This window comes from Gymnoscopelus braueri (assembly GCF_963280865.1).
Source record: "Gymnoscopelus braueri genome assembly, chromosome: 11".
NCBI lineage: Eukaryota > Metazoa > Chordata > Actinopteri > Myctophiformes > Myctophidae > Gymnoscopelus > Gymnoscopelus braueri.
This window is the reverse complement of record NC_137613.1, coordinates 4,569,918-4,583,521: the sequence shown is the minus strand read 5'-3', so window position 1 is coordinate 4,583,521 and position 13,604 is coordinate 4,569,918. Positions and strand designations below refer to the sequence as shown.

The following is a 13,604-nucleotide window of genomic DNA, read 5'->3' as shown; positions in this document are numbered from 1 at the left end:
CACCTCCACACCTGACAGTAAGTCATGTGACCTCAGGGGAGTTTGGTCATGTGATACTTTGTTGTAGAGTGAGAACATTCCTGTGTCATTCCATCCATGATCCATCTCTGTGATAACCCAGACATCTTTGACAGCTCATACACCAGATGGTGTTGTGGTTGATGAAGTGTCTGTATTAGAGATATCCTGCCCCTTTGACCCTATAGCCTAGAGGAAGCCTTTATGACCAAGGTCATTAAATACCAACCACTTCTACATACCATCTCAGAGCTGGGCTATAGGTGCAGACTATTTGTTTTATATTTGGCAGCCTAGGACATTATACCCACAGACTGGTTGTTAGAGGGTTTCAACATCTTGGGATGCCCAAAAAGGAGGCAAAAAGGCTGGCAAAGTATTGCGTTGTCTCTGCTATAATTGGCAGCTTGCCACATATGGCGGAGACGCTGTTACTTAACCTCAGGGGAATTTTGTCATGTGACACTTTGTTGTAGAGTGAGGTTGTTATCTCTGCGTGTGTGTGTGTGTGTGTTTGTCTGTTATGACTTGACAATGAAAAGGTACTTTTACGTTCTTTAAGTCCCGTGACCATTAACAAAATCCACCTCCCTCTGATCGTTCTTTAATGAATTTGAACAGGAAATCCCCAACACTGACGTCCCTCACAGCCTCAGTTCCCACGGCCCCACCCCCCTGCTGCCACCAGGGTAGGTGCAAACCTGAACCCGTTTGTTTGCAAACACAAGCGACCTAAACGACTAAGCTCTGTAGCTTACCAATGTTTTAGCTTAAGACGAGCCCCCATTTGTTATGGCCTGGCTCCAAGGCCACAACAAAAAAGAGGAAACGACACGGTGGGTATGCAAAAAAGAAGTGTGAACTTTATTAACAAATTATTTAAATGTTAGAAGAACCTAACCCCATCCCTCAAAAAATGCAGTACACTGGGCTCATTTAAAACAGCCCTGAAAATTCACCTTTCAGGAGGCAAAAGAAGGAGGTAGTACCATTTTCCCGTTAGACAGACGACCCCCCCCCCCCGCCCTCTTTTTGCTTTGACTCTCACCCCCCCCCCATTGTTTGTACATATAGTGTTACTATGTGTGTGTGTGTGTGTGTGTGTGTGTGTGTGTGTGTGTGTGTGTGTGTGTGTGTGTGTGTGTGTGTGTGTGTGTGTGTGTGTGTGTGTGTGTGTGTGTGTGTGTGTGTGTGTGTGTGTGTGTTGGTTGCAGGTCAAAGTACCTACCCTGTCAGTCAACTGAACCGTCTGGACTCCATTTAGTTTTGCCTCGTCGGATCAAAGCATAAAGATTATTGCAGGGTAAGAGATTGTAAACAATACACTGTAGCAATAATCTCTCTAGTCTGGTGTTAAGAATGTTAACCACTTGGAACCCCACACACCCTATTCTGGGGGGAACGTGTGGCATTGCATTGTGAGCTTGTAGATCGGCTATTTTTGGCAAAGATATTTGGTGTAGAGGGGGAAAAAAGCTGTCCAAGGACAGAGCCAGGTGTGTTTTACTAAGAACAGAGGGGTGAAGGGGTTAATGTTGTTGAAGTGTTTTATACCATATACTAGAACCACTTGGTATTTAATAAATAATTAATACAACAAATTAATCTAAATGTTTGCCTGAATCTGAATGAGTAAAAGTATTATAAACACAACCCACTGTCTGTACTGTTGATATAGGAAGCATGTCTTCAGATCACTCTGTTTAGTTCTGCCTGGAATATAGACGGTGATAGAAGGATCATGCTTGAACTCGTCATTGTGTGTGTGTGTGTGTGTGTGTGTGCGTGTGCGTGGTGTGTGTGGTGGTTGTGGTGTGTGGTGTGTGTGGTGTGTGGTGTGTGGGTGTGTGTGTGTGTGTGTGTGTGTGTGTGTGTGTGTGTGTGGGTGTGCACACACGCCTGCAGAGAGGAGTGAGTGTTTCCTGTGTGTGTGTTTTCACCAGAGAGACAAAGGCAAGACCCGTCCAGCTCTGCCTCAGATTGTCTTACCATGATATCTGACCCTATACCTTAACACATTGGTTCTTGGGGGGGTACCAGGGGGTCCCCAGCAAAATGTAATAATAAAGAGTCACAATCATTTTAACCCCTTTATCCATATTTTATACTTTGGCTATTCAAAAATAGCAGATATACAAGCTCATAGCTTTAGTTCATTTTTTTTTATCATGAACTATGAACTGAACTATTTCATTTAAAAATGTGTGAACTGAACTTTGAACTAGTTCATGTAGAAAGTGAACTTTCCCAACACTGCCCCTGGGTGTCACACCTGGTCCCTGTGTGGATACTGTGATGGCAGACCTCTGACCTCTGACCTCTGACGGTGGCAAGTTTGGTGTGGATCGGAGCAACGGTGTGCCTTGCAGGTCTGCATGTTACGTGTGTGTGTGTGTGTGTGTGTGTGTGTGTGTGTGTGTGTGTGTGTGTGTGTGTGTGTGTGTGTGTGTGTGTGCACGTCTGCAGTGCTGGCTTGCACTTGTGCAGTGCTGGCTTGTCTGTGTGTGCACGGTGCGCCTTGTTAGGTCCGCATGTTACGTGTGTGTGTGTGTGTGTGTGCGCGAGCGTGAAGCCAGCGCGTGTGTGTGTTTGTGTGTCTGTGTGTGTGTGTGTGCGCGTGAAGCCAGCGTGCGTGTGTGTGTGTGTCTTTAAGTTGTACATGTGTTCCACTGCCTCCTATTTGTGTTGAATTAGTGTAACTGGTTGCATGTTTGTGTTGCAATCAGCTGCAGCTGTTGAGGCCGTGCTCGGACGGACACACAAACACACGGTTAAATGTAGGAGTGGTTGCGTCACTCAAAAATTGTGCCAGTGACCCCCATAAGAGAAGACAGTCACTGGGGGGCGTGTTCTCTCCTCCGCGTCATCAGTGCCCATACCCTAGGTGGGGTTGGTGAAAGGGCCTTTCTGTGTGGAGTTTGCATGTTCTCCCCGTGTCCCCTAGGGTAGGTACCCTCACAAAAACATGTAGTAATCCTGGTTTCTATACTGCCTCCCCCTGGCCAGCCGGGGCGCCTGATGGAGGGGAAAGGAACTGGTTGGAATAACGTGTTCCTTCCACGCGCTGAAACTCCCCCCTTTCAGGTGATAAGTAGCAGCTTGCTAGCTCTCATGCATTGAAGGAGGCATGAGCTCAACAAGTCACAATATGATGCCTTGTGAGCTTGTGGATCTGCTTTTTTTCTTTTTTTTTTTTTTAAGTTGTTAGAAGTAACGTGTTGTAATTAGAATCACATCACAGTTTATAAGTGTAAAGCAGTCACCTCCACAGCTCACAGTAAGTCATGTGACCTCAGGGGAGTTGCTTGAGCTCATACATCAGATGTTGTTATAAAGAGTCCAGAGAAGTGTCTGTATTAGAGATATCCTTCACCTTTGACCCTATAGCCTAGAGGAAGGCTTTATGACCAAGGTCACTAAATACCAATCACTCCTACATACCATCTCAGAGCTGGGCTATAGGTGCAGACTATTGGTTTTTATATTTGACAGCCTAGGACATTATACCCACAGACTGGTTGTAAGAGGGTTTCAACATCTTGGGATGCCCAAAAAGGAGGCAAAAAGGCTGGCAAAGTATTGTGCTGTCTCTTTCTCTGCTATAATTGGTAGCCTCCACATACAGTATGGTGGAGGCGCTGTTACTTATGTCTGTTGTCGTATAAGTTGTCAGTATAAGAGATTGTAAACAATACACTGTAGCAATAATCTCTCTAGTCTGGTGTTAAGAATGTTAACCTATTGAACCCCACAGACCCTATTCTGGAGGGAACGTGTGGCATTGTGAGCTTGTAGATCGGCTATTTTTGGCAAAGAGTGTATAGAGGGAAAAAAGCTGTCCAAGTACAGAGCCAGGTGTGTTTTACTAAGAATAGAGGGGTGAAGGGGTTAATGTAAAGGGAAGTGTTTTATACATTATACTAGAACCACTTGGTATTTAATATCTAAAAGTTTGTCTGAATCTGAATGATAAAGTATTATAAACACAACCTGTACTGTTGATATAGGAAGCATGTCTTCAGATCACTGTTTAGTTCTGCCTGGAATATAGACGTTGATAGAAAGATCATGCTTGAATTAATTTTGTGTGTGTGTGTGTGTGTGTGTGTGTGTGTGTGTGTGTGTGTGTGTGTGTGTGTGTGTGTGTGTGTGTGTGTGTGTGTGTGTGTGTGTGTGTGTGTGTGTGTGTGTGTGTGTGTGTGTGTGTGTGTGTGTGTGTGCGCGTCCCCATGTCACACGCCATGTACGCTGTAACTCTAGACACTCCCACTATGATAGAACTTTCTGTGTTAATACACCGTCAACCATTTTGACACAACATCACAGAGAACTGAACAGCATGGACATCACGTTAAACCCTAAAGATTAATATAGGGTAAGTGTAATTAATCAATATATACTATAATTAATGTCTCTAGTCTGGTGTTATATAATTGATTGTTGGGTCTTTATACTATAACTTGGTCATAAAAGTTTAAAATGCAAACAATGAAGTATCACTTATCACTTATTACCCCTCTCTCTCTCTCTCTCTCTCTCTTCTCTCTCTCTCTTCGTATCAACACCAACATGTATCAGACAGATCCTGTTAAAGGCCGGATTAACCGTTTGTGGTTTCCTGCGCTTCAGGTGCACTTGGGGCTGAAAATTTTTTTTGGGGGGGGGGGGTGCTGTAAATGTTCTCTTCCTCAGCAGGGTGATGGGTGCTGCCGCCGCAGTTGCTGTTTCATCACCCTAACCAGTGGTGGCTTATCCAACGGGCTTGAGGTGTTGAAGCGCAGGGCACCAACCTTGTGGGGGGGCTCCAAACGACGTGAAAAAAATAAAATAAACGGCAAAATAACACAGCACTGCTCCGCGCATCACCCCCCCCCCCCCCCCGTTGGCAAAATGCTCCCGGGGGGGAGCAGATATTTTGAGATGGGGGTCCGCAGCCAAATACATATCATTATGGGGGTAATGATATTAATAATAATAAAGATATGGGATAAGTTAGGACAGTGAGTCACTCAGAGTCTCCACAGCAGTTTACTGTAAATCATGTGATGTGACCACAGAGGAAGTTGGTCCTTGCTGCTTTCAGTTCCTGTCTGTATGTCTGTCTGTCTGTCTGTCTGTCTGTCTGTCTGTCTGTCTGTCAGAAATCGGGCCTCTTCCTTACTTCCTTCACAGATGCTAATAAAGGTTGTGTTCCATTCTGGTCAAACAGAGTCAGGATGTTGACTCACTGGAAACACTCTGCTACACCAGAGGGTCTCAAAGTGTGGTCCAGGGACCCTCATGGTTCCTTGAGGGGGTTCCAAATGGACCCTTACGGGTGCGTGACTCTATGACTCTGAGTCACTACATTATGCAAATGAGTCTAAATAGAGCTTCATGTACATAGTGGACACGGGTCATGACTCTGCTTTCAAGTAGATCCCATTTATCACAGAAGTTTCTTTAAATATGACATGTTCCTATTTTGCACATATTAAGTACCAGGTCTTATGACTTAACTTAAAACCTGGAGGCATGGCCAATGTTGTATCACTATTTTGAGTGGCTAAACAGCATTGGCGCCATGCCTCCAGGTGTTAAGTTAAGTTAAGTCATAAGACCTGGTACTTGAGACGCGCAAAATAGGGCCCTCAATGTCCAAGTGTTGGAATCCTTTTAGTTGAAATGCAGCCACACAGTTTATACAGTTTAGCTTTAAACATGTTGAACAGTTTAAGCTAACGGTAGCCTCATAGAGTTATAATATATCTAGAGGGTGGATTGCCCCACCCCCAGCTATTCATTTCAATGAAATTGCTCAGTGGCGTTTTGAAGCACCCGGAAGTAAAAAAATATTGGTTCCATATTGGTTCCATGGGTCCATTCCATTGGTTCCATGGGTCCATTCCATTGGTTCCATGGGTCGTGACGCGTCGTGAGCAGGTGCACAAACGGCAGATGCACGCGCAGTAGCATTTTAAGTGCATTCTCAGATTTGACCACTAAGCTTGGCCGCTTCACTGTTCTACCGTGGTTTTGGGGGCTTGGGTAGCCTACATGTTGCTGTCAGAGCAGTAGTGTTGTTGAACAGTGTTTAAGCTAACAAGCTAACGGTAGCAGCATAAAAGCTGCTGTCAGAGCAGTAGTGTTGTTGAACAGTGTTTAAGCTAACGGTAGCCTACATACTGCTGTCAGAGCAGTAGTGTTGTTGAACAGTGTTTAAGCTAACAAGCTAATGGTAATGTGCATGCTGCTATCATAGCAGTAGTATTGTTGAACAGTGTTTAAGCTAACAAGATAACGGTAGCGTGCATACTGCTATCATAGCAGTCGTGTTGTTGAACAGTGTTTAAGCTAACAAGCTAACGGTAGCAGCCTAAATGCTGCTGTCAGAGCAGTAGTGTTGTTGAACAGTGTTTAAGCTAACAAGCTAACGGTAGCCTACATGCTGCTGTCAGAGCAGTAGTGTTGTTGAACAGTGTTTAAGCTAACACGCTAACGGTAGCGTGCATGCTGCTATCATAGCAGTAGTGTTGTTGAACAGCAAAATACACTGTTAAAACATGCTAAAAAACACAGAAAACACCAGCAAAAACACACAGAAAACAAATAAGACATAGACCACAGAAACAGCCAAGCCATTCAGGGATTTAAAAACAAACAATATCATTTTAAAATCAATTCTGAAGCAAACAGGTAGCCAGTGGAGTGAGGCCAGCACGGGCGTAATGTGCTCACGCCTACTGGTTCCTGTCAGGAGGCGTGCCGCAGAATTTTGGACCAGCTGCAGGCGTGCCAAGGAGGCTTGATTTAGCCCGACATACAGCGCGTCACAGTAGTCCAGGCGTGTGGAAATAAAGGCGTGAATGACGCGCTCAAAATAATTAAAGACAGAACTGACTTAATTCGAGCAAGTAGTCTCAGTTGATAGAAACTGGAGCTGACCACAGCAGTTACCTGTTTGTCTAATATGAGCACATTGTCTAATTTGACTCCAAGGTTGGAGAAAACAGGTTTCACATAAGGGAGCCCAGATTGGTGGGTATAATGCCAAGACCACTAGGCCCAAACACTATGACACTATGTCTTTTTTTCATTGACACTTAGAAAGTTAAAAGCCATCCAAGTTTTAACATTGTTAAGACAATCTAGAAGTGGTGTCAAGGAGCTATTACTTTCCTTCTTTAAGGGCATGTAAACACTACTGCTCTGACAGCAGCATGTAGGCTACCATTAGCTTGTTAGCTTAAACACTGTTCAACAACACTACTGCTATGATAAAATACATGCTGCTGTCAGAGCAGTAGTGTTGTTGAACAGTGTTTAAGCTAACAAGCTAACGGTAGCCTACATGCTGCTGTCAGAGCAGTATAGTATTGTTGAATAGTGTTTAAGCTAACAAGCTAATGGTAGCCTACATGCTGCTGTCAGAGCGGTAGTGTTGTTGAACAGTGTTTAAGCTAACAAGCTAACGGTAGCCTACATGCTGCTGTCAGAGCAGTATAGTATTGTTGAATAGTGTTTAAGCTAACAAGCTAACGGTAGCCTACATGCTGCTGTCAGAGCAGTATAGTATTGTTGAATAGTGTTTAAGCTAACAAGCTAACGGTAGCCTACATGCTGCTGTCAGAGCAGTATAGTATTGTTGAATAGTGTTTAAGCTAACAAGCTAACGGTATCCTGCATGCTGCTGTCAGAGCAGTAGTGTTGTTGACAGTCACATGATGCTTCTGTTGGCTGTAATGTCCATGTTGGAACACCGGGGGCAAACTGACAGCTCAGAAATGTAAGTGGCATCCTTAAAAGGAGCGGAGGCGGGCAGAGCGCTGGCTAGTCTGACGGGTATGGCCACTGAGCTAAGACGCGACATGGATAACATCACCGAGTGGATCCCCAAACTGGACGCAAAGTTGGGCAACATCACTGAACTTAGGCACGAGATGGACAACAACAACGAAAGGGTCCGTGGTTTGGACACGAAGCTGGACAACATCATGGCACGTGCGGAGGTCGAAGCCAGAGGTGCCGCTGAGCGAGAGATAACCGCGCTGCAAGGCTATTTGACCATGATCAGAGCGGGCATGGACAGACTGGAAGGCCCAACATTAATTAAATAGTAGATAAATTGTCTGCTTTGGATTTTTAGGATCGATTTGGACCCCCCAAGCCAAAAAAACTGGACTTTTTCACCCAGCGAAATGCAGTGAAGATGCCCACCCGCAACCCCCCCCCCCCCCCCCCCCCACACCCGTACCCATACCAAGAACCCCCCCCCCCCCCTCCACCAGCCCTCATGGACACCTGGTGTTATGACTTTGGTTCGGAAGCCATTCAAGGACGTCTCACGCAGCCTCACAACTCGCTGCTATCGCACAACAACACGCGATAAGCTCTGACATCAGCCAAGAGACTGCTCTGAACTGGGTGAAGCCCAAGGACATGTCACAGAGTTCCACATACACACACACACACACACACACACACACACACACACACACACACACACACACACACACACACACACACACACACACACACACACACACACACACACACACACACACACACACACATGTCTGCACTACATGCCTTCGCACCCCTGCTCCTACCCACCGTCCTGCTCCCCTCCCCACTCCCACCCTGGGCTCCTTTTTTTGCTCCTCGGACGCTCTGCCCCCTTGTGGGAGCAGAGCGTGCGAGCAGTGCTTTTTTTGCCCGTGTACTCCATTCTATCCCACCCCTGCTCCCCCCCACCCAGCCAATTCTTCCTATGAGGGGTCGTTTAGCGCCATGGTGGTATATGGCTATGTTTGTTGTTCATGTTTCATTGAGAGGCAACGCAGTTGCCGCCTTGTATCATGTCATCGTTCATGCCAGTCCACTGTTTACGGCTGCTGTGGTGTTGTTTTTTATTAAGCTGCACTAAAATGAATTTCACCCACTTTTTTACTTTTTAAACCTGTGATGTGACAATAAAACTGATTCTGATTCTGATTCTGATTCTGAAAATGTTTTTGTTGTGATTTATTTTAATTTGATTATAAGTTGCCTGGCCCAAGCAGGCAAGTGAAAGATGTGTTCTGCCGGCCCAGAAGGGTTTAAATAGGACTACCAGGGCTTTGGGCCATTTATAATGTAATCCCAATTATTAATCTATCTGTGCAACTGTCCTTTCGTTTAGTATTTTACTGTGTTTCTGTAAGGCTGTCTCTATAAAAAGACAACATATTCAATAATGCACAAATCAATCTCACATTGGTGCGTGCGTGTGTGTGTGTGTGTGTGTGTGTGTGTGCGTGTGCGTGTGCGTGCGTGTGCGTGTGTGTGTGTGTGTGTGTGTGCGTGCGTGCGTGCACATTTAATGTTTTATGGTCTATTTTGACTGTAATCTTGACAGGTAATAATTATGGGGACAAAGATGAGTCATAGTGAGGAGAGAGAGGAGGAGGGAACTGACAAACAGCACATCCACAGACCAGAGCCTCCATCTGTGTCTGTGAAGAGGGATGAACCTGGACCTCCAGATACAAAGTAGGTCAATCCTCCTATACATTTTAATTTACTTATAAACCACACTGTTATATTATTTGTTTTATTAATAATAATAAAAAGTCGATGCTCCTTAATTTTGATGGTTGTTCCTGACATTGTTATGGTGCTGCTACATTTTTAAAGTGGCAGCACCGGTGCTACTGTCAAGCTATTTAGTATATTTGCAGTTTCCCCCACTTGAAAGGGATGGTACAGTCCATAGGAGGTTTTAACTGGGTTTCACTCATACAATGACCATAGCTTTGGTTTTCCTTTTAGTTCTTCTTTACTTTAGTTTTTGTTGTTGCAGTACAGCTTATGCAGGTAGTGTGTAGTTGTAAGGTTGTTAGGTTGTAAGGTATAGGTGAAAAACCTTATATGAAAAATAGAAAATAATTACTGTAAATACAATGCACATGAAATAAATGCAATTATCCATGCTTTACATATATTTTTTAACACTTGTGAATATTGTTTTTACTTTCTTAGTGTCTTTTTATTAATTGGGTTTTTTAAACAGTTTTTTAACATATGCAGTCTCATATGAAATGACTGAATTTTTGCCACATTCCAATCATTTTTATCAATCTATATATATCAATAAACAAATCACAACACCTAAAAATCAGAGGTGAAGCTGCACTATACTGACTGACTGCTTGTGTGCATGTGCTATAAATTTAACCAACTATGAGATATCTATTTATCTACCATTTACCTACCTACCTACCTACCTACCTACCTACCTACCTACCTACCTACCTACCTACCTACCTACCTACCTACCTACCTACCTACCTACCTACCTATCTATCTAATTATTGTATATACTTGTATAATAGGACATAATAATAGATAATCTTGAACACATGGTCTTTTTTATCCATGTGATAATTGTAAAAATATGTGTATGATTCCAGAAGTCTTCACCACAGACCAGACTCTGCAACACCCAGCTGTGTGTCTATGAAGAGTGACCGGTCTAAAAATGAACCTCTTAACTTCAGTAATGAACCTGGGCCGCCACACACAAAGTATGTGAATCCGTCTATACAATACACACAACACTATGATATGACAAGACAATCTCATGCTAAGTACATGTTAATTACTAAAGCACAAGACATCATTTCATAATGGTGTAGCATCCCAGACAGTATGTGTGCAGTGTGGCGATTAATTTGTACAAATCACAATGTGGTGTTAAACCCTCTATCTATCTATCTATCTATCTATCTATCTATCTATCTATCTATCTATCTATCTGTCTATCTGTTATTTTACAGCATTTTGTATTAAATCATCTAACTCTGGTGAGCTCCGCATACATACAGTAGGAATACACACAAATCAGTCTGTTTGCGTTCATTTAAATTGCAGTGTGTGTCGTTTCTGAGTGAAAACCTCACCAATAGCAATGTGGTGTTCAGTTGTTAAGTCACATGGTACAGAAACAAAGTGTGATGATGTCTGTTTCATTTGACTAAATGGAAATAGCAATATGTATACTACTTGATCTACATTGGTGCTTAACACTCACGTGACACAAGCAGACTGGAGATCAAATTGACCCTTTTTTTCCCTGCGATTGAATTGGCCATTGTCTTCCTTCGGGGGCTCCACATGTTCTAACACCTTCTCCCCCACACGCTGTATGGGGGAGAAAGTACCATTGGGAGAAAGAATACCAGAAAAAATAAGTGGGAGAAAAAATACCATTACATAAAATATTAAATATCGATTGGCTTTGTTTACACAACATTTCAATCCCACTCACACCTCACAGGTACGCTTCATTTGTCTTAGAGACAGAATAAATAAATCTAATATAGACCTAAAACTCAGAACGTGTGTCCGAGAGGAAAATATTCCCAGAAACCTGGCCAGTAGCAATCCATGTTGTCATTCACTGCCTCTGACGTAATTGACGTAATTTACCAATACTGCCACTGACGTCAAAAACGTAGGACAAGCTACTGTAAGTTTGTACACCTCACTGTCCATGAAAAGATCGTCGGGAGTCCCGAAAATGCGCTCGCAGAAGCGCTGTATATTTTGAAAATAGCAGATCTACAAGCTCACAACGCGTTCAAGATTGTGCTGGGCACAATCTTGAACACATGGTCTTTTTTATCCATGTGATAATTGTAAAAATATGTGTATGATTCCAGAAGTCTTCACCACAGACCAGACTCTGCAACACCCAGCTGTGTGTCTATGAAGAGTGACCAGTCTAAATATGAACCTCTTAACTTCAGTAATGAACCTGGGCCTCCACACACAAAGTATGTGAATCCGTCTATACAATACACACAACACTATGATATGACAACACAATCTCATGCTAAGTAAATGCTAATTACTAAAGCACAAGACATCATTTCATAATGGTGTAGCATCCCAGACAGTATGTGTGCAGTGTGGCGATTAATTTGTACAAATCACAATGTGGTGTTAAGCCCTCTATCTATCTATCTATCTATCTATCTATCTATCTATCTATCTATCTATCTATCTATCTATCTATCTATCTATCTATCTATCTGTTATTTTACAGCATTTTGTATTAAATCATCTAACTCTGGTGAGCTCTGCATACATACAGTAGGAATACACACAAATCAGTCTGTTTGCGTTCATTTAAATTGCAGTGTGTGTCGTTTCTGAGTGAAAACCTCACCAATAGCAATGTGGTGTTCAGTTGTTAAGTCACATGGTACAGAAACAAAGTGTGATGATGTCTGTTTCATTTGACTAAATGGAAATAGCAATATGTATACATACTTGATCTACATTGGTGCTTAACACTCACGTGACACAAGCAGACTGGAGATCAAATTGACCCTTTTTTTCCCTGCGATTGAATTGGCCATTGTCTTCCTTCGGGGGCTCCACATGTTCTAACACCTTCTCCCCCACACGCTGTATGGGGGAGAAAGTACCATTGGGAGAAAGAATACCAGAAAAAATAAGTGGGAGAAAAAATACCATTACATAAAATATTAAATATCGATTGGCTTTGTTTACACAACATTTAAATCGCACTCACACCTCACAGGTACGCTTCATTTGTCTTAGAGACAGAATAAATAAATCTAATATAGACCTATAACTCAGAACGTGTGTCCGAGAGGAAAATATTCCCAGAAACCTGGCCAGTAGCAATCCATGTTGTCATTCACTGCCTCTGACGTAATTGACGTAATTTACCAATACTGCCACTGACGTCAAAAACGTAGGACAAGCTACTGTAAGTTTGTACACCTCACTGTCCATGAAAAGATCGTCGGGAGTCCCGAAAATGCGCTCGCAGAAGCGCTGTATATTTTGAAAATAGCAGATCTACAAGCTCACAACGCGTTCAAGATTGTGCTGGGCACAATCTTGAACACATGGTCTTTTTTATCCATGTGATAATTGTAAAAATATGTGTATGATTCCAGAAGTCTTCACCACAGACCAGACTCTGCAACACCCAGCTGTGTGTCTATGAAGAGTGACCAGTCTAAATATGAACCTCTTAACTTCAGTAATGAACCTGGGCCTCCACACACAAAGTATGTGAATCCGTCTATACAATACACACAACACTATGATATGACAACACAATCTCATGCTAAGTACATGCTAATTACTAAAGCACAAGACATCATTTCATAATGGTGTAGCATCCCAGACAGTATGTGTGCAGTGTGGCGATTAATTTGTACAAATCACAATGTGGTGTTAAGCCCTCTATCTATCTATCTATCTATCTATCTATCTATCTATCTATCTATCTATCTATCTATCTATCTATCTATCTATCTGTTATTTTACAGCATTTTGTATTAAATCATCTAACTCTGGTGAGCTCTGCATACATACAGTAGGAATACACACAAATCAGTCTGTTTGCGTTCATTTAAATTGCAGTGTGTGTCGTTTCTGAGTGAAAACCTCACCAATAGCAATGTGGTGTTCAGTTGTTAAGTCACATGGTACAGAAACAAAGTGTGATGATGTCTGTTTCATTTGACTAAATGGAAATAGCAATATGTATACTACTTGATCTACATTGGTGCTTAACACTCACG

At 42.8% G+C, this 13,604-nt stretch overlaps 1 protein-coding gene across 1 annotated transcript in view; it reads left to right on the top strand.

Annotated features, from left to right (window-relative positions):
* LOC308094995 (uncharacterized protein) overlaps positions 1–13,604 on the top strand; it is a 793,896-nt gene that overhangs the window by 161,918 nt on the left and 618,374 nt on the right. The window contains exons 8-10 of the mRNA XM_080441835.1: positions 10,449–10,562; positions 11,700–11,813; positions 12,972–13,085. Of these exons, the coding sequence (XP_080297961.1) occupies positions 10,449–10,562; positions 11,700–11,813; positions 12,972–13,085 (342 nt within the window). The remainder of the gene's footprint in view (positions 1–10,448; positions 10,563–11,699; positions 11,814–12,971; positions 13,086–13,604) is intronic.